At 44.9% G+C, this 20,108-nt stretch overlaps 1 protein-coding gene across 1 annotated transcript in view; it reads left to right on the plus strand.

Annotated features, from left to right (window-relative positions):
* LOC114592805 (keratin, type II cytoskeletal 4-like) overlaps positions 1-17,059 on the plus strand; it is a 33,913-nt gene extending 16,854 nt beyond the window's left edge. The window contains exons 10-17 of the mRNA XM_077925302.1: positions 7,638-7,887; positions 8,696-8,907; positions 10,146-10,206; positions 12,974-13,138; positions 13,627-13,752; positions 14,603-14,823; positions 16,912-16,942; positions 17,054-17,059. Coding sequence (XP_077781428.1) covers positions 7,638-7,887; positions 8,696-8,907; positions 10,146-10,206; positions 12,974-13,138; positions 13,627-13,752; positions 14,603-14,823; positions 16,912-16,942; positions 17,054-17,059 — 1,072 coding nt within the window. The remainder of the gene's footprint in view (positions 1-7,637; positions 7,888-8,695; positions 8,908-10,145; positions 10,207-12,973; positions 13,139-13,626; positions 13,753-14,602; positions 14,824-16,911; positions 16,943-17,053) is intronic.
* The last annotated feature ends 3,049 nt before the right edge of the window (positions 17,060-20,108 follow it).

Consider the following 20,108-nt stretch of genomic DNA (forward strand, 5'->3'; position numbering starts at 1 on the left):
TAGGGAGATTCCCAAAGCTGTAGTCACAGTGGGGTCACATGTAGAAATGAAGATATATAAATGTGACAGGAGGCTGATTTAGCCATTCTGCATCTTTGATGCCTGCTTCCTCCTATAATAGACGAAGTGACTCTAAGCTCCTTTTCACATATTCAGCTGGTGTGTGGATGCAGGCACTGCGAAATAGCATGGCTGGGGAAAGACACACACACAGGTAGCCTTCATTGTGAGCTGGGCTACCACATGACCAGCCAGCCACGCATGGGCTGGTTTAGGTGATTTCTGGCTTTCAAATATGTGGAGGAAAGGATCATGCAGACATTTTCAGGATATGTACATATGCACCCATTTCCACAATCACATTAACATGCCCGGCATCTGTATCTTAGATCTGCTTAAGCAGATTAAACAAATTAAGGAAGAGATATAAACCTCAATGCATCTCATTCTGGTCTGGCAGAGATTGCATACATGCCAAGCTCTTCTGTCCTCTGATGACTTACATGTTATTTAATTCCCAAAGACAAAATGAAATCTTGGCTTTGTTTAAATGAGTGCAAGTTTCCCACTGGCTAAGCAGGAGAAAAAAATGGAATTGAGGGAGGGGGGATTGGAATAGAATTTATTGCACCATAATATATATGCAAGTTAGAGAAATGTGGACTTAAGAATATACTGTAGAGTTGTCTGAGTTAAATATAATCCTCTCTTTTAAAATCATGTGTCTCTGTGTGTCAGTTTGCCTCCATTACAAAGGGGCCAGCTACTCTCTTCTCCCAATTCAGGGATGGGGACCCTGTAGCCCCCAAATGGTTTTCACCTCCAACTTCCATCAGCCCCTATAAGCAACATCTGGAAGGCCATAGATTTCCCAGTACCAGATTACCAAATAGGCAGTGTAAGCACCAGCCTATGGGCTCCATGCCTTTTAGGGGCCCTGCAATAGCAGATCAATATATATTGTGTAATCAAATTTGTTTATTGAAATTGTTGGTTAGTAAAATCAAAAACTTATTAGAAGATAATTTCTGAGGGACTCCCTGAGATTTTGACTGCCTAAGGGCCTCCACCCCTAGGGTTTAATCTGGCAGTGAAGTTTCCCATCTCTGCCCTAACAGCTGGTTTATGATACTCCAGGCACTCGGGTTTTTCCTACTGAATACAGTGGCACCTCGGGTTAAGAACTTAATTCGTTCCGGAGGTCCGTTCTTAACCTGAAACTGTTCTTAACCTGAGGTACCATTTTAGCTAATGGGGCCTCCCGCTGCTGCTGCATGACTTCTGTTCTCATCCTGAAGCAAAGTTCTTAACCCGAGGTACTATTTCTGGGTTAGTGGCGTCTGTAACCTGAAGCGTCTGTAACCAGAGGTACCACTGTACAGCCAAGGCTATTGTAAAAAAATAAAAGTAAATAAAATCTTCTGTCAGGAGATGGCAAAATCTGAGATCACTAAGTTGCATTCAATGCTAAGGAAGCAGTGAGGGTCTCTGAGTTCTAGTCTAGTAACAGCTGCTTCTTGCAGCCTGTCTCTTGTAACTAAAAAAGAATAAATGCCCAAATGGTATCAGTATCCTGATCTGTTACCAGGGCCAGATTTAGGTCTGATGAGGCCCTAGGCTACTGAAGGTAATGGGGCCCTTTATATGTCCAGCTGTCCTTTGTCAACAACAAATTGTCGCTGTTTTTTTGTGTTGAATATATGCTATGTGGTAATTTATAGACCTAATAGGTATCTAAAGCCATTTGCACATGTTGCCATGTAACCAGTCCATGCAGAATGTAGGCACCCTATATATAGAAATGAGTAAACCAGTGATATGTTAGGCTAGCAGGCGGGGCCCATTACTTACATCATAGGTGCCTAAAAGGTAAAGGTAAAGGACCCCTGAAAGTTAAGTCCAGTCACGAACGACTGGGGTTGCAGCGCTCATCTCGCTTTACTGGTCAAGGGATTTGACGTTTGTCTGCAGACAGTTTTTCCGGGTCATGTGGCCAGCATGACTAAGCCACTTCTGACGAAACCAGAGCAGTGCACGGAAATGCCATTTACCTTCCCGTCGGAGTGGTACCTATTTATCTACTTGCAATTTGATGTGCTTTCAAACTGCTAGGTTGGCAGGAGCTGAGACCAAATAATGGGAGCTCACCCCATCGTGGGGATTCGAACCGCCGACCTTCCAATCGGCAAGCCCAAGGCTCAGTGGTTTAGACCACAGTGCCTACAAAACATTGTTGCTGTATGTCGGTGGGGGGGGGTTATCTTATATTTTAGAAATGTACATCTAGTTTTTTTCTTTAATTTTTTTGGGGCCCCCAAGAGAGTAAGGCCCTAAGCTATAGCTTGTTTAGCTTATACGTAAATCCGGCACTGTCTGTTACACTTCCTGGACTCACAGCTGTCCATGGAGGCACAGGTTAAATCCGTGTCCAGGGCAGCTGTGTACCAGCTCCATCTGGTACGCAGGCTGAGACCCTATCTGCCTGCGGACTGCCTCGCCAGAGTGGTGCATGCTCTGGTTATCTCCCGCTTGGACTACTGCAATGCGCTCTACGTGGGGCTACCTTTGAAGGTGACCTGGAAACTACAACTAATCCAGAACACAGCAGCCAGACTGGTGACTGGGAGCGGCCGCCGAGACCATATAACACCGGTCTTGAAAGACCTACATTGGCTCCCAGTACGTTTCCGAGCACAATTCAAAGTGTTGGTGCTGACCTTTAAAGCCCTAAATGGCCTCGGTCCAGTATACCTGAAGGAGCGTCTCCACCCCCATCGTTCTACCCGGACACTGAGGTCTCCAGCGCTGAGGGCCTTCTGGCGGTTCCCTCACTGCGAGAAGCCAAGTTACAGGGAACCAGGCAGAGGGCCTTCTCAGTAGTGGAACGCCCTCCCACCAGATGTCAAAGAGAACAACAACTACCAGACTTTTAGAAGACATCTGAAGGCAGCCCTGTTTAGGGAAGCTTTTAATGTTTGATGTATCACAGTATTTTAATATTCTTCTGGAAGCCGCCCAGAGTGGCTGGAGAGGCCCAGCCAGATGGGCGGGGTATAAATAATAAATTATTATTATTATATTATATTATTATTAGAAATGCTAGTCCTTATTGAGTGTGGGTCCTTTTAGTTGATGGCCATGATCTCTGGAACTGGAAACACATGTGCTTTGCCACTGGTCCAAATGTCAACGAATGTACAAAGCAAAGGATGGTGCAGTGACCACAATGCCCTAAAGGTAATGCCATTTTGCTGTTGTGTGCAGAATCCAGGAAGGATTAATGATGTGGCTAAGCCAGGAAGGAGAAAGAAGCAGACTGGAGAGGAAATGTGAATACTTGTATAGTGGTACCTCGGGTTACATACGCTTCAGGTTACATACACTTCAGGTTACAGACTCCGCTAACCCAGAAATAGTACCTCGGGTTAAGAACTTTGCTTCAGGACGAGAACAGAAATTGTGCTCCGGCGGCGCGGAGGCAGTGGGAGGCCCCATTAGCTAAAGTGGTGCTTCAGGTTAAGAACAGTTCCAGGTTAAGAACGGACCTCCAGAACGAATTAAGTACTTAACCCGAGGTACCACTGTACAATTATAGTATGTAAAAACATGTACAGCTAGAACATTTTTGAGTGATGGGGAGAAATCCCACTAGCGTATCTGGGAACTCTGCTAGTGTGCCCACCAATCGGAAGTAGTACTGGTGACAATGACCCCCCCCCCAAGGCAGGCAATGAATCCACAACAAAAGGGACATACACCTCTGTGACCACATACACAACCAGAGTGCTCCCCATTCCATCAGACCCGCTGGCACAGCCACCACTGTCAGTCTCCTGGCATTCCAAATGTCAGCAGTTCAATACGCCTTCTGTCACTCACAAGTACCATTTTGGAGCACTGCACACAAAGAGAAGGCCCATCAGGAAAAGCACTGCATGGACCAAACAGACCTTTTGTTCCACCGACTCTTCTGGCAACTCCTGTGACCAACCCACCCTCTTGCTATTTTGTCCTATAGACAGTCCTGCCAAGAAGTATCTAATCATTGCCCCTCACAGGACACATTCACAAATTTAAAGCACTGTTATACCACTTTGAGCAGTCATGGGAGCTGTAGTTTGTTAAGGATGAGTCTGCTATATCCGCTATTGCTGATAGTTGGACCAGTTTAATAATAATAATAATAATAATAATAATAATAATAATAATAATAATAATAATAATAAATAATTTTATTTATATCCCGCCCTCCCCAGCTGGAGCCGGGCTCAGGGCGGCTAACAACAATAAAACAGTACAAAAGTACAGCATAAACAACACTGTAAAATCATTCATTATAAAATTAATTAATTCAAGCCACTGACAACCATTGGGCCAGAGCTCCGCGAAGATTGCCGAGGGAGGGAGTCAGGCTGTGCCCTGGCCAAAGGCCTGGTGGAACAGCTCTGTCTTCCAGGCCCTGCGGAAAGATGTCAAGTCCCGCAGGGCCCTGGTCTCTTGTGACAGAGCGTTCCACCAGATCGGAGCCACAGCCAAAAAAGCCCTGGCTCTAGTTGAGGCCAGCCTAACTTCTCTGTGGCCTGGGACCTTCAAGATGTTTTTATTTGAAGACCGTAAGTTTCTCTGTGGGGCATACCAGGAGAGGCGGTCCTGTAGGTATGAGGGTCCTAGGCCATATAGGGCTTTAAAGGTTAAAACCAGCACCTTAAACCTGATCCTGTACTCCACCGGGAGCCAGTGCAGCTGGTATAGCACCGGGTGAATGTGATCTCGCAGTGAAGACCTCATAAGGAGCATTCTGCACCTGCTGGAGTTTCTGGGTCAGTCTCAAGGGCAGTCCCACGTAGAGCGAGTTACAATAATCCAGTCTGGAGGTGACCGTTGCGTGGATCACTGTGGCTAGGTCAGGGCAAGAGAGGTAAGGAGCCAACTGCTTAGCTTGGCGGAGATGGATTCAGCATAGCTCTTTGACCAGCCTAGCTCTGTTTCTTCCCAGCTCTAGATTAGGAGAGTGGACTGCTCTGTTAGTCCAATGCAGCTAAACAACCAAAACTCTTGTGGAACCTTACCGACCATCAGATGACCATCAAATGTTAATATGGCACAAGCTTTTCTGGGCCACATTCACACGACCCATTTAAAGCACTTAAGCAGTCATGGCTTCCCTTCAAGAGTCTTGGGAGCTGTAGGTTGTTAAGTGTGCTGAGAGTTGTTAGTTCTTCATAGGGGATTGTAGCTCTGGAAGGGGAATAGGGGGCATTGGGCGGGTTCTGCCTTTGCACATTCACATCACAGGACAAAAATCCATCTATATGATGAAGGAAAAGGTGTGTGGCTGGCCGTGAAATTGACTAGATCCAGGGTATGGTGCCGTACAGAAAGTGTTGGACCACAACCCTCATCATACCTGATCATGAGCCATGCTAGCAGTGGATGATGGGAGCTGGAGTCCCACAAAATATGGAGGGCACCTTACTGGTCAGCGCTGAACTAGACTTTTGCCTCTCTCACACACAATTCCAGGCCTCAAAGTCACCGAATGGAATTGCTCAGCAGTTGATCTGGGACTGATGAAAGAATTATAATTAGCGTATAGAATGTTACGACTTTCCCTTCACAATGAAGTATAATTAACATAAAGAATTCATCATCCGAGTTTGTTGGTAATTACCATGAGCTTAGATGTCTCACTCCAGGCTTTATTATAGTTCTAAGAAGTAGCATAAAAACGTAACTGGCATAATTGACAGTAGATCAATACAACATATAAGATCAAAGGGCATAATAAAACAGCAGGTAACAATAGCTGTTTATAAAAAGTCAAATTAACTCGAGTCATTATTTACCTGACAGATGGATCCAATAACATTTGACATACTTCTGAGTAATCATGCACATTGGGTTGTGCAATACATCTTCAGTTTCTCTCTATAGAAAAATGTTTGTGATGGTAGGCAGTGTGCAGCAAATTCTATACATTAGGGGGAGCAGGGAATCATTCCTCCCCACCTCTCCCCATGAAGTTGCTGAATTATACAATGGCAGACCTTGGGGTCTCAAAAGTCAGTGGTAACCTGTGCAATGCCAAAATTTGGCGTCCTTGTCTCTCACCTTCCATGCTACGTCATAGTTACGGTGTCCCTGTGAGTCTGCCCCCAATGTGACCGAACCGATCGCACTCCCCTAAATCTGCCTCTGAAATACAGCTCCCATCATTCCTAGCAAGCACAGCCAATTCCCAGGGATGATGGGAGTGGCCAGGGGGTGCCAACTTGAATGAAATATTGGAGGGGGCAGGAAAGCCCTGCCTCACATAATCAATCATTTGACTCAGTGCACACACACCATTCGAATGACAATGCCCATCAACTTTTGGGGGTGGCCCCCTCAAATATTTTATTGGGGGGGCGAAGACTCCTTGACCCCTAGCAATTGACTCCTATGGGAGTGGCAGTTCTGAAATCTCTGGAATGCCAAAGGTTCCTCACACCTTCTATACATGATGATGCCAAAGTATGTCTCAGTGTGTCCAGCAGAGCTTACTCTCAAATCAGTGTGTGTAGGGCTGCAGCCATAATTAATCTAACACACACACTAATAACCAGTGATAAACAAACAGAAAACATGCATGAACATATATATGCCATGGTCACATCCACAACACACACTGAAAGCACATTGAAAGCACAGGCTTTGCCCCATAGAATGCTGGTAATTGTAGTGTGTTAAGGATGCTGGAAATTGTGGGATATGTGTGTGGGGGGGAGATTATGAGCCACTATTTTGGGTCCATGTACCCCAGAACCATGTGTCTCATGTACCCCAGTGGTTCTCCAAGGCCTCAAATGGTCTTTTTCAGCTGTGCAAGCAGATATTTTTTTAATGAAAGATACCAGGAACTTAAGCAGTAGCATTTTGATCCACAACACGTGATACTATTCTTCCACCAAACTGCAGATGATCCCATGGCTATCTTCATTGGTCATATTGGTTGGGCCAGTGACTTCTGCCCAGGTCAAAATTAGAAACAATCCACAACTATATCTGATTCTTGTCACCTAAGATAATTATTATTTTGACACGGAACTATGCTTTGCCCTATTTTTGTCCCTGTATTCTTTTGAATACAGCACTTTTGATATAACAGTAATGTATACAAAGGTGTTCTCTCCCATAATAAAGTAAAAAGAGCCAGAGATATTGATGTCAGACCATGAAGATCCCTTTTGGGATAACATTTTTAACTAAAGTGTAATTAGAGTTAGGAGGCAGATTAATTAAACAATATCCTCTCATGACAATCTTGCAAGCCATGCATTTTTTTGTTTTGTTTTGTAATTTATTTTTGAGTTCTCTTCTGTGCCTAGCACTGTGTTTTGCTGGCGGGCATACCAACCACATGAGTCCTGATGTTACCCATGCAACCAAGCCCAGTTCCTCCAACATATAAAAGAGAGGCCAGCTCCAAGGTCTTCCATCACAGCTGCTGGGTCTCCATCTCTACGTCCTCCTCTGTAGTCGCGTCCACAACAATAAGGCAACATGAGCCGTCAGCTCTTAGTAGGCAGACAACGTGCTAGAAGCCCCTTCACCAAACTCTCCACAAGTAACTCAGTCTCCCGGTTTCATCCTGGCAGCTACAGAAGCAGAAGTATGTCTAGGATTAGTGGAAGAACAACATTCCTGTGTGGAGACTACAAGAGTGGCACTTGTGGAGCTGGTGGTCCAAGCGTGCATAGAAGATACAGCATCCATGGGGTACAGGTTGACCCGCATCTGCTGGAGCCTTTCCATGTGGACATCTGCCCTGAGATCCAGAAAGTGAGACAACAAGAGATGGAGCAGATGAAGAACCTTAACAGCCAATTTGCCGATTTCATTGATAAGGTGAGATCAGAATGGGAGGCTTTCGTTGCACCACCAGACTGTTGCCATAGCCAGTGCTGCTGGGAAGCATTCAAGTAATCTTTAGCCTGGTTCTGGTATCTGCAATAGGTGCAGCTGTTGGGTTAAGACTCCTTGTCCTTGTACAATGGTGAAACTGGTGCCATACCCCTTATTCCTGGAACAAATCTCAGGCCCCACCCCAGCATGCAGCACCATCGCTCTTTCAACACTGATGGCTGCCATCTGCCATCAATATGGTGACCACTGAGGTGCTGGAGTCCATGAGTTGCAGGATCTCTTCCAGTCTTGTGCTGTAGCATCTATAGGTGGGATAGATCATTGATAGACCTCTTCTTCCTGACACTCCTTAAAGCGTACTAGTAAAAGATCTATCATCTGAATCAAATAGCAATTATTTCCATGTGAAAGTTTTACCAAAGCTGAACAAAAAGTGATTAATTAGCTGAGTACATTTGTTATGAGCTAGTAACTTGGGTGGACTTATTTGCAAGGTTGATTTTAAGACTTGGAAAACAGTTGGCCTTAATCTTTTCTATGCCCTAAGCAAACCTTTTCTAATATATAGATTAATCCTTGTTTTGATCTCTTTGCTTCCAATATTCTCACAAAGGCCTTTCTTTTCTTAGCTAGTTGCACCAATCCATTTTGCACCTTCACTAAACCACTAAATTTACAGCCATGTTGTAATATAGATGTATCCTGTGAAGCAGTATGAGCAGTAAGCATTGCTAGGCAATATCTCAAAATCTTCTTCATATCTATTCATTTGCTTTATGTTGGATTTCAGGTGCAGTGCTTGGAACAGAAGAACCAGCTGCTTTCAACCAAATGGTCCTTTCTACAGAAACAAGCCAAACCACCCACAAAATGTCTGAAATCTATTTTCGAGCAGTTCATTTGCAACCTGAAGAAGCAGCTGGATCATTTGCTGTGTGAGAAGGGAAAACTGGAGACTGATTGTGAGTGTTCAAAAGAGGAGGCTGAGGACTGCAAGTGCAGGTGAGTTGACCGGTTCATGGAATCAGCTGTTCTGGAATTGTGCAAAGAAAGGAAATGATGGCTCTAAGAATGGAAAGGGTTTTCCGTCTTTTCTCCTTAAATTGGCTTTTGTCCTTCATAAATGGAGCCTTAACAGAATTGTGCTTCTCCCCTGCACACTTCTCTCCAGTTTTTGAAATGAATCAAGACTCTCTAGGGGAGCCATTCACATCCAGGATCCAGGATCATTCACATAGACCAGGGGTCGGAAAGGCTTACCTCGCTTGAGCCAGTTCACTCCAGCGGAGATCCCTCTGTGGGCCGGATCGCACGCACGACTGTGATTTCTGGCATCTGCACCTGCGCAGACACGATTTTCGACACCTGCGTCTGCGCAGATGCAATTTTCAGCCCAGAGGAAGCGAGTCGCTGTGCCAGTTTAGTGCAGTGGGCGGGGACTTGCCAAGCGGGCGGCTTGGTTCAGGGGCAGCTCGTGGGCCAGTTAAATGACCCCCGTGGGCTGCTTGTGGCCCACGGACCTTAGGTTGCCTACCCCTGACATAGACAGCATGTTCCACTTTGCAAACTCCAATGAATGAATTGCGACACACAGTCAATTTTTATTAAGTGTCCACTGTGAGACTGAACAAACAGGTGAATTGAGTCATAGACATCCTTGAAGCACAGCATATCTGAAGGAGGAAATATGCCACATTCAGAGTGTTCTTATATAGAGTTAGTCCAATACTTGTTGCCCACCACAGCGGTAAATAATGTGGTGCTTTCAGATGTCATTGGATTACAATGGAAACACCATCCAGACCAGGAAATCCACTTATCCCTGATAAATGGGGAAATCCTCTGTAGTTGGTACCCAGTAGTGGCTGGTGTGGTGGGCATTGGTCACCTGGCTTCTTAATGCCATATCACTGCCAGCTACCAATAGGAAGGGGCCAGGCAGTGGTGAGCTCAGTGCAGTGGCAGATGCAGCAGTGGAAACATCAGATTGTCAGCGTGGCATATGACTCTGAGCAGTGGTTGCTGGGTAGCAGCAGTGGCGGAATGCTATTGTGCTCATATCCTACTTGTGGGAGTCTAGAGTCATCTGGTTGGCTGCTGTGGGAACTGGATTTTGGACTCGCTGGGCCTTTGCCCTAATATATCCGGGCTCATAATATGTTCTTCTGTTCTTAGTAGTGAGTGAAATACTGAACTGATCACCACCCCTTTGTAGTTTCATTTTAATTCCTACCTTACAGGTATGAAGAGAAAGTGAACCAACGTTGTGCTGCAGAGAACAAATTTGCAGAACTGAAGAAGGTAAGAGGAAGAAGTCATTGGTATAATAATAATAATAATAATAATAATAATAATAATAATAATAATTTATTTATACCCTGCCCACATCTGGCTGGTTTTCCCCAGCCACTCTGGGCGGCTTCCAACAAAATATTAATATGCCCCTATAAGCAACATCTGGAAGGCCATAGATTTCCCAGTGCCAGATTACCAAATAGGCAGTGTAAGCACCAGCCTGTGGGCTCCATGCCTTTTAGGGGGCCTGCAGATCAATATATATTGTGTAATCAAATTTGTTTATTGAAATTGTTGGTTGGTAAAATCAAAAACTTATTAGAAGATAATTTCCGAGGGACTCCCTGAGATTTTGACTGCCTAAGGGCCTCCACCCCTAGGGTTTAATCTGGCAGTGAGGTTTCCCATCTCTGCCCTAACAGCTGGTTTATGATACTCCAGGCACTCGGGCTTTTCCTACTGAATACAGTGGTACCTCGGGTTAAGAACTTAATTTGTTCCGGAGGTCCGTTCTTAACCTGAAACTGTTCTTAACCTGAAGCACCACTTTAGCTAATGGGGCCTCCTGCTGCCGCTGCGCCACCAGAGCACGATTTCTGTTCTCATCCTGAAGCAAAGTTCTTAACCTGAGGTACTATTTCTGGGTTAGCGGAGTCTGTAACCTGAAGCGTATTTAACCTGAAGCATATGTAACCCGAGGTACTACTGTAGTAGTGATGCTATTGGGACAGTCATCTGTGATTGTGTTTGCAAAATACTCTTTGTACCTGCAAGGGTTTTGGGGTAGTCAAACTGTTTCATTTCCGATCAATACATACCCTGAAATCGCTTGGCAAAATCCCATAACTTTTTAGAATGCAAACATTCTGCTTTAATTCCATCTTTTATTACATTGTAACCCATTTGGACAGCAATAATGTGGCAGCCCTGGGCCTCAAAGACTCTGTCCATGCATTTCTGTGCTGTCACGCTTTCCATGTTAGCCATACTGAGAATAGACTCATTGAAATTAATGGGCACGACTAACTTAAGTCCATTAATTTAAATAGGTCTACTCTGAGTAAAACAGTGTTGGCTACAGTTCTTGAGCTCCTTGGAGAAAAAGGTCAGACACAAATGCACTAAGTAAATTAAAAGGAGTTGTGAAATTAGACCAAGGACCTATGTAAGATTGTTAATTCTGGACAGTAGAAATAGCTCAGTCAGTAGAGCATGAGACTCAATCTCAAGGCTGTGGGTTCAAGCCTCATGTTGAGCATAAGTTTCCTGCATTGCAGAGGGTTGGGCTAGATGATTCTTGTGGTCCTTTCCAACTCTACAGTCTTATGATTCTATGAAATGGGTTTGCAATCTATAAAATGTCTCATAAGTCTGTTCATGTAAGCAAACTCTAGACGTTTTTGCCCCCATTCCTTTGAAACCATATGTAAACAGTAGAATATAAATAACAGGGAAATGTCATCCTTGCAGGATAGAGACTGTGTCGCTTTGAACAATGCAGAGCTGGAGAGACAAGTCAGTCTCCTCTCCCAAGAGATTGAGTTCCTGAGATGCATATATCTGAAGGTAAGTAAGGAGACACTCCATATTATCTCCACTTAGCCTATACATCTCGAGGTGCCATTCAAATCCTAGTAAGTACAGAAGAAGAAATGGACATGGGGGGGAAAGCTTCCTGAATCTGATTAGCAATTCTTAAAGCTGGTCTGAATGGAGCAGAGCTGTAAACAGTTGTCCCCACCCTCACAAGTAAAGGCGAAGAGTATCCAAGTCTAGTCATCGTTTAACTTAATGAAAAAATAAAATAAAACCCTTAAGTACCTCCCTCCCTCGTTGGCAGTGAGTCATCATCATTTAGATCACTAATAACTTATTGCCATAATGACACCCAAAATTATTTGCCTGAGGTTGCTGCCTCATTCTGCCTAATGATAGGGCCAGCTCTGTAAATTCCAGTGGTTGGTTTACATGTAGTGGGCATCTTTGTCTAACTAGCCTGGATTTGCAAGTGAATTAGGCCTACTTTTAGGTTACAATGAAGATTTCTGAGCAATGTTATTATGGGATATTAAAATTGTTAAGTCTCTTGCTAAGCAAAAAAAGTCTCCCAGTGACTTACGGCATTCTTCTTTTTCTTTCTTTGGCGATCCCTCTTGGCGAGTAAGATTGTCTTCCATAAACACGGTTTTAACAATGAGTCCGTAAGTGACTGTGGAGGCCAATTCTGGATCCACACATCCTTCCACAGTGGGGACATTGGTTTCTGGGCAGGAGTTGATGACGGTGTGGATTTGCCAAGCCTGTCTTCCTCTTAGCATGTTTCTCCCTTGCGTCCTGAGTTTGAGTGTCTTCAAAGCCCATGACACCTTTGGCAAAGGCTGTTCTCCAATTGGAGCGCTTGCAGGCCAGTGTTTCCCAGTTGTCAGTCTTTAAACCTCTTTTGTTGACCACCAGCATTACACTTTCCATTTTTAAGTTCATCCACACATGTGTGAATGAGTAACTACAGATTAATTAACCCAAACTCCAACTCAAATGCAATGCTTTGCACTGATGCCAATTCACATGTTCAGCTAAGAGTCACCACAAAGAACTGAGCAAGGAAGTAATGGTAGTTCAAGCAATGTGTTTGCCCATGTGCACCAGCTGTTAGCATTTGTACCTGCATTACAGATTTGCCTTATTACAACTCTAGCAAAGTTGGCAGAGAGAAGAAGTATTTGAGATAAGGGGTAAAGAACGAATGATGATGCATTTGGGTCAATATCCTTAGGAGGAAGCTCAACTGGACCATCACACCGGAGATTTGGATGTGGTTGTGAAAATGGACAACAGCAGATGTTTAGACATGGACAGCATTATTGCCATTCTCAGGGAAGAGTACAAAGAAATTGTCCAGAGGAGCAAAGCTGAGGCAGATGCCTTCTACCAAAACAAGGTAGGTGCTGAAACAAGGTGGGCGTTGGAGCTTAAACAAAATGTCACAAATTCAAAAAGTGGTCTGTTTAAGAAAAAAGGTCTCAATGACACAAGTACTATGCAATCATGATAGGGGGTACTCATTTGCTGAAATATTTCAGGTTGCCCTCATTCTTCTTCACAAATATTTCTCTGGCTGCTTTTGATATCTTCTCAATTTGCAGAATTGTAAGACTGGGGTTATTTATTATTTATTTTGTCCATTGACTTGTAGTCATATAAAGCTATATAAACTGCCAGGACATCAGTTCAGGTGGATGAGTGTGGCTGAGGTGGGGCAGGGACTCAGAAGAAAGGGGGGGCGCTATCATTGCCACCATCCCAGAATCTGCTGCATGAGGTGGCTGTATCACTTTGCCTGACCTGGTCCTATGCTCTTTGCATCTGATCTCTCTCATTATAGCTGCCCTTGCTAAATAGCCACCATACCCTTGTTTATACCCTTAGTACGAAGAGGCTCAAAGCAAGAGATGCTGCTTCAAGGGAGACCTGAAGAAATACAAGCAGCAGATTTCAGAACTTACAAGGAGGATCGAGAAGCTTCAGTGTGAAATTCAGAGTGTGCAAAAGGAGGTAAGTTTGGTGGTGGACAGGTCAGGCAACCAGATTTCAAAAAATCCAAATTCTGCAACAACAACGAATCCACATAAGACCACACATGCAATACAATTTTGCATAAAGTAGTTTATTATTTCTTAATTGTGTATATTGTACAATCTGAATTTTTGGACAAGGATGCTGGAAAGGCAAAGGCATGAGAGGGTGAGAGTAGTAGCTGTGAGTAGCTTGGTGAATATAGGCAGACTGAGAGTTAGACCAAGCAAAGATCACAACAAGACCACTTCCTCCAACTGGAATCTTTTCTCTTTGAGCAAACAGCCATAAATTTCTTGGTTCTTAGTTTGCATTTCTCCTTATAGACACATTGTTGCATGCAGTTTTGACTAATTTAATGTACTTCTCTCTGTTATTTTCAATAGGATGTGCTCTTTTATCCACACCTTCCCTGAATATACACATTTTTGCACACATTTTTGAAGGATGGCTGTGTTTCAGCCTGCATATTCTTTCAGGAAGTGCCCATTGGGTAGTTTTGCCTTTAATAATAATAATAATATATTTTTATCTCTACCCCGCCCTTCCCAGTTCAAAAACCGGGCTCAGGGCGGCTAACAACAAATTTAAAACACTTAATTGTAAAAGCAGATTAAATACAGTATAAAAACATGAATAACAATATAATTCAAAATGAGAAATGAATCAAATTTCTCCACCATCCCAAGCAGGGACCAGTCCAAACTTCTGATGGGAAAATTAAGCCACTGCACAACCACATCAAATCTGTACACTGAAGGTTTTTTGATCTGGTTATCTGGCACAAGGAAATGGAGGCTAACCTGACCAACTTCTGTAATCGCTGCAGAATGATGAGCTGCAGAAGGCCATCTGTGATGGGACGGACGGTGGCGACTGTGCCCTGAAAGATGCTCAGGAGAAATATGCTGAGTTGGTGGAGGCCCTTCGGAATGGCAAGGACGAACTGGCATGCCTGGTGTGTGACTACCAGGAGCTACTGAACACAAAGCTTGCCCTGGATATTGAGATTGCAGCCTACAAAAGCCTGCTGGAAGGGGAAGAGGAGAGGTGAGCCTGCAAACTGTTGGGAGAGCAATGGCAGTGGAATCACGATGAAAAGTTATGTTAACAGAAAGTTAACTAAGCGTTAATGCAGGTGGCGCTGTGGTCTAAACTACAAAGCCTAGGGCTTGCCGATCAGAAGGTCGGTGGCTCAAATCTCCGCTAGGGGTGAGCTCCCGTTGCTTAGTCATGCTGGCCACATGACCTGGAAGCTGTCTGCGGACAAATGCCGGCTCCCTCGGCCAGTAAAGTGAGATGAGTGCCGCAACCCCAGAGTCGTCTGCAACTGGACCTAATGGTCAGGGGTCCCTTTACCTTTACCTTTAACTAAAGGTTAATTTGCACTTAGGGATCTCAAAGCAGTAAATGGGTGTAATATTTGGAGTCATTCGGAGTACAGAGTTTTGGTTGCATCCAGAGAATCTTGGCTGCAAATGGAGTTCATAAAATGAGGGCCCTCAAACTGGTTCTCGGGACTCTCCCCAGGCCATGACCTCCCAGAGGTCCCACCCTCTCTGAGTGCTGAGATGTGTCCTTGAAGCATGATAATGCCTCTTCCATACCTGAATGGAGGGGTGTGTGTGTGTGCACAGAAACCGCATGCGCAGACGTCTGCATGGCTGGAATGTAACTTACTTTACTGAATTACTCTGTCCACTTTTCCATCTGGCACAACCCACCACTGGTATACACCCCACCTCCAGAAGGGGAATGTACCCTTTGGACTAATAATAATAATAATAATAATAATAATAATAATAATAATAATAATAATTTATTACTTTGACCCCGCCCATCTGGCCGGGCCTCTGCAGCCACTCTGGGTGGCTTCCAACAGGCTATTAAAAACACAATAAAGCATCAAACATTAAAAACTTCCCTAAACAGGGCTGCCTTCAGATGTCAGTTTATTTCTTCAACATTTGATGGGAGGGTATTCCACAGGGCAGGCCACTACTGAGAAGGTCCTCTGCCTGGTTTGCGTGTGTAGGTCCCCAGGCCACCCCTCAAATAACTTCACACATAACACGTAATTTTAGTTTTGGTTTTTGGGCACTATTTTGGCCACAACTTTATTAAAATACAAAATCAGTGAGTGGTTGTTTAGACATTGGTTATGACTATCTGTCCCCCCCCGCCTGGGACAGAACTGACATCCCGAGGTCCGATCGGTAGCCAGTAGAAGAGAAAGTCAAACTGGGGGGTCACTTGAGCTAAGCGTTGGACCCACGCCGCTCACCCCAGCAGCTCCCCGAAAGCTTGCCTGCCCGGTCCTATAACAAGGATTCCCATAACAGGGATTGGGTGGCCCTGGTCCCATAACAGGGATTGGACGAAATCATGGCAAGCCCCAGGATTCCTTTAACGGAATTCCCTTCAGCGCAATAGAAGGGGCAGGCCCAGCCTGACCCCTCCACCACCAGCATATTATAACCAATGCCTAACCGCAACCTTACAAGTTGTGACGAATTGCTGAGTAGTAGGCAAAACCAAATGGCACAGCCAATCACCAAATGGCAAATTCCTACTAGGCCCCTGCTCCAAAGCAGACGACCCCATGACAGGCAAAGCAAGGTCAACCGGAAAGAGGGTGGGCGGGCGGGTGATCCGATGCACTCTGCAAAGAGAAAGAGAAACCAGAGTGCACCAATATTTAAAGACTATGGTCCCACCCACCCAATTTGCAACATACAATTTGTCCCAGCAACCCGGTTACCCAATCATGATGCCAGGCAACAACTATTAACCTGCCTGGCAACAAGAGGCCTGGCCTGGTGGCCCACACCGCAACACGTGCTCTCATTTATTGGAGAACATGCTTTCCTGTAACCTCACTTCTCACAGGGAGGGAACTGCCAGGAGGCCCTCGGAGCTGGACCTCAATGTCTGAGTTGAACGATGGGGGTGGAGACACTCCTTCAGGTATACTGGGCCAAGGCTGTTTAGGCCTTTAAAGGTCAGCACGAACACTTTGAATTGTGCTCGGTCCCCCAAACTTGATCTAGGCAATAAACATCTGAAGATGGGATTTGGGGATTATGTGACTGTAATCAGAAGAGAACGTACTATATTCTTTTATCCTTGCCCACACAGGATGTCCAAAGACTGTGCAAACTCAGTCAGCGTATGTAAGTAGCCTTCCTTGTTCTTTCCTCCTGTTCTTTGCAGATCAGAATCCATGTTTGGTGCCCCAAAGAAGTTTTGGCAATAACCATTCCACGTGTTTCCTTTCCAGCTGTAGCCAATGCCCCATGCTCTTCCCAAAATGTTGCAAAACCAGGAGGTGAATGCTGTCCAAAGGAGGTCGATACTTGTGGATCCGAAAGCTTAAGAGTTGCTGTGTCTGCTTTCAGAAGTAACCAGAACAGGCGTCAAAGGGGAAGACACTCCACTGGCTACCAAAGGTCAAGCAGAACTAAGGCTATGTAAGATTTCGCTAAGAATATGGTCAGGTTTAACGTCAATGATTCCATCCTCCATTTCTCAAATAGCAGGTAGGGGAAGCTTACATATCTAGGTTCTTGGTGATGTGGGTTGAGCTGGCTAAAGCAACAAGGGTTGGGCTATAGATACTCAGGGACACTGTGCACATTATGCAGCAATAACAAGGGAAGCTACTGGATTCCAAGAAAACACAGAATTTGGCCGTTCTGCCTCTGGCAGAGTAACTCACATCATAGTGGGGGCACACTGGCATGAAAGAGAGTCAGAACTGTCTGTCACGTGTAAGGTATGGGGGGGAATTTTGATTCAGTTCTTATTTATGGCTGAATCTATCAAATTCGGATTTTCCAAAGTAATATGAGAACTGAAACCCAGCCATACTTCAAAATTCCCACTTATCTGAATTTTGCAATGCAGTTTCCCAACCAGTGTACAAAAATGCATATATTAGGAAAAAAACTGTGCATATAAATGTATTATTAGAAGTAATTGCTTGCAAAAATGTAAATGTTGGTCAAAACTGCATACAAAAGTGTGGGGGGAGAGAGAAATTCATCATAAAATCCTGAAATTTTGAGTATGATTAAAACATTCACAAATTGCTGCAGAAATGTGGAGAACTGAACTCAAGATTGTAAAAATATGAAACTGAGAGAACTAAAATTGATAGATCCTTCTTTCCCTAGTCACATGTCTGAAGGGTTCCAGGCATGCAATGAACCCCACTATGCATGCACAGAGACCTCCTCTGCCAATGAGGGCATCATGCCACCCATGTGCTAAGGTTGATAACAATGTGGCCCAATCCCTGCACATGAGCAGTGAGACCCACTGCTTCCCCATTAGCAGAGAATTAGGATCAAAATGGCTCATCTTGCCCCCGGGATCATGTCCTCTGATTTACTCCACCCCTGGGCATCCACACATAGAGCCTGGAAAGCTGCAATGAGGAAATCTTCATGTATACAGCTGTACCCATGAAGACTCCCTCCATACAGATATCTGTGCGAGGTGTGAGGGCGCCATGTTGAGGGCAGATCTTGTCGGTGCAGCCCTACTCCCCAATTCACACTCGGGTAGAACATGTAATTGATTCCCCTGAACAGAACTACAGAAAGTGGACAGTGGACATTCATCCACTGAAACTAGGTTTCTAGAGTCCCAGAGAGATTCTGGAACATTATGTGGTGGTCGGGGTGGGGTGGGGTGGGTGGTTGAGAAATGCGTCTCCAGAGTTTTCTCCAGAGCAGAACAATGTAGTATTGCCTGTTTCTGTTTCCAAGTTAATGTGTTTATCCTCAGAGTGTAATAGAAAGGAGGGTGCTTTTGCTGATAAGGTGTGGGGAAACCAATGGCTGCCAAACAGGTACAACCCAGATTAAGTTTGGTGCATTAAAATAAACCAACACAACAATTAGTAGCTTATGAAAACCAAATCCTCCAAGCCACAATATCTGAATCGGCTCTGTAGAGGAGGAATATATGCCACTACCTCATAAAAGTAGCTTTTTTAGGGCATTGTGATGTAGTAGACAGTTACCCTGGTCCAGGTAGCAGCTGGATAGAGAATCACATGCACCACAGCTGGGACTGCACACAGATAGCCCAGTAATCAAAGATAGAATCTCACAATCAGCTGTTGAAAGGTGGAGCTGGAGAGCCTGGATTCAGTCTCCCATCCTTCCTTTATCCAACAGAAATCTGGTTAGTGAGATGACAGCTTTGTTTAGCGGAATGAGTGTACACAGCTCTGCTTTTTCCCTCTGTGTGTTCTCTGTTGGGCCTGAGTCAGTGTGCGTAATACAGGCTTCACCAGCCCATTGCCCACCAGATGCTTTGAACTACAACTCCCACCAGGTCCATCTGGGCTGATGGGAGCCATAGTTCCAAACTTCTGGGAGGAAGGCTGGTGTAATAGAATGTTGAATGTGTGTAATTTGAACGGCAACAAGGGATTGGAAAGTTCAAGCACTAGTACTGTTTTCTGTAAAAGATTCTGTGTATGTACCTGTATGCTTTCTTACTTTGCTCATCGCTGTAGTTTTCTGTATTATAGCCAATAAACTGTCACGGGGGAAAAGCACATTTTGTTGTACTTTATTTTTATTTAATGACACGGGTGGCGCTGTGGGTAAAAGCCTCAGTGCCTAGGGCTTGCCGATCGAAAGGTCGGCAGTTTGAATCCCCGCGGCGGGGTGCGCTCCCGCTGCTCGGTCCCAGCGCCTGCCAACCTAGCAGTTCGAAAGCACCCCCGGGTGCAAGTAGATAAATAGGGACCGCTTACTGGCGGGAAGGTAAACGGCGTTCCATGTGCTGCGCTGGCTCGCCAGATGCAGCTTGTCACGCTGGCCACGTGACCCGGAAGTGTCTGCGGACAGCGCTGGCCCCCGGCCTATAGAGTGAGATGGGCGCACAACCCTAGAGTCTGTCAAGACTGGCCCGTACGGGCAGGGGTACCTTTACCTTTACCTTATTTTTATTTAATACATTTGTGCCTCACTCTGCCTCCTCAGAAATGGTGCAAACAGCATTACTTAATATAGTTATTATTATATTTCTCGTCATCATAAGAACATGAGGAGAGCCTGCTGGATGAGTCCAATGGCCCATGCAAACCAGCATCCTGTTCTCACTGTGATCAGCAGGATGCATGCTGGTCCTCAGGCAGGATCTGGCACAAGGGCACTTTCCCCCTTGGTTTCTAGGAACTCATATTCAACTGCCCCCCAGCTGTGGAGGCAGAGCAAAGCCATCATGGCTAGTAGCCACCAATAGACCACAATTCCATGAATTGGTTTAAACCACTTTTAAAGGATCATCATCATTGTCAGTGTGTATGTGTGTTC

This window comes from Podarcis muralis, chromosome 2 (assembly GCF_964188315.1).
Source record: "Podarcis muralis chromosome 2, rPodMur119.hap1.1, whole genome shotgun sequence".
Lineage (NCBI taxonomy): Eukaryota > Metazoa > Chordata > Lepidosauria > Squamata > Lacertidae > Podarcis > Podarcis muralis.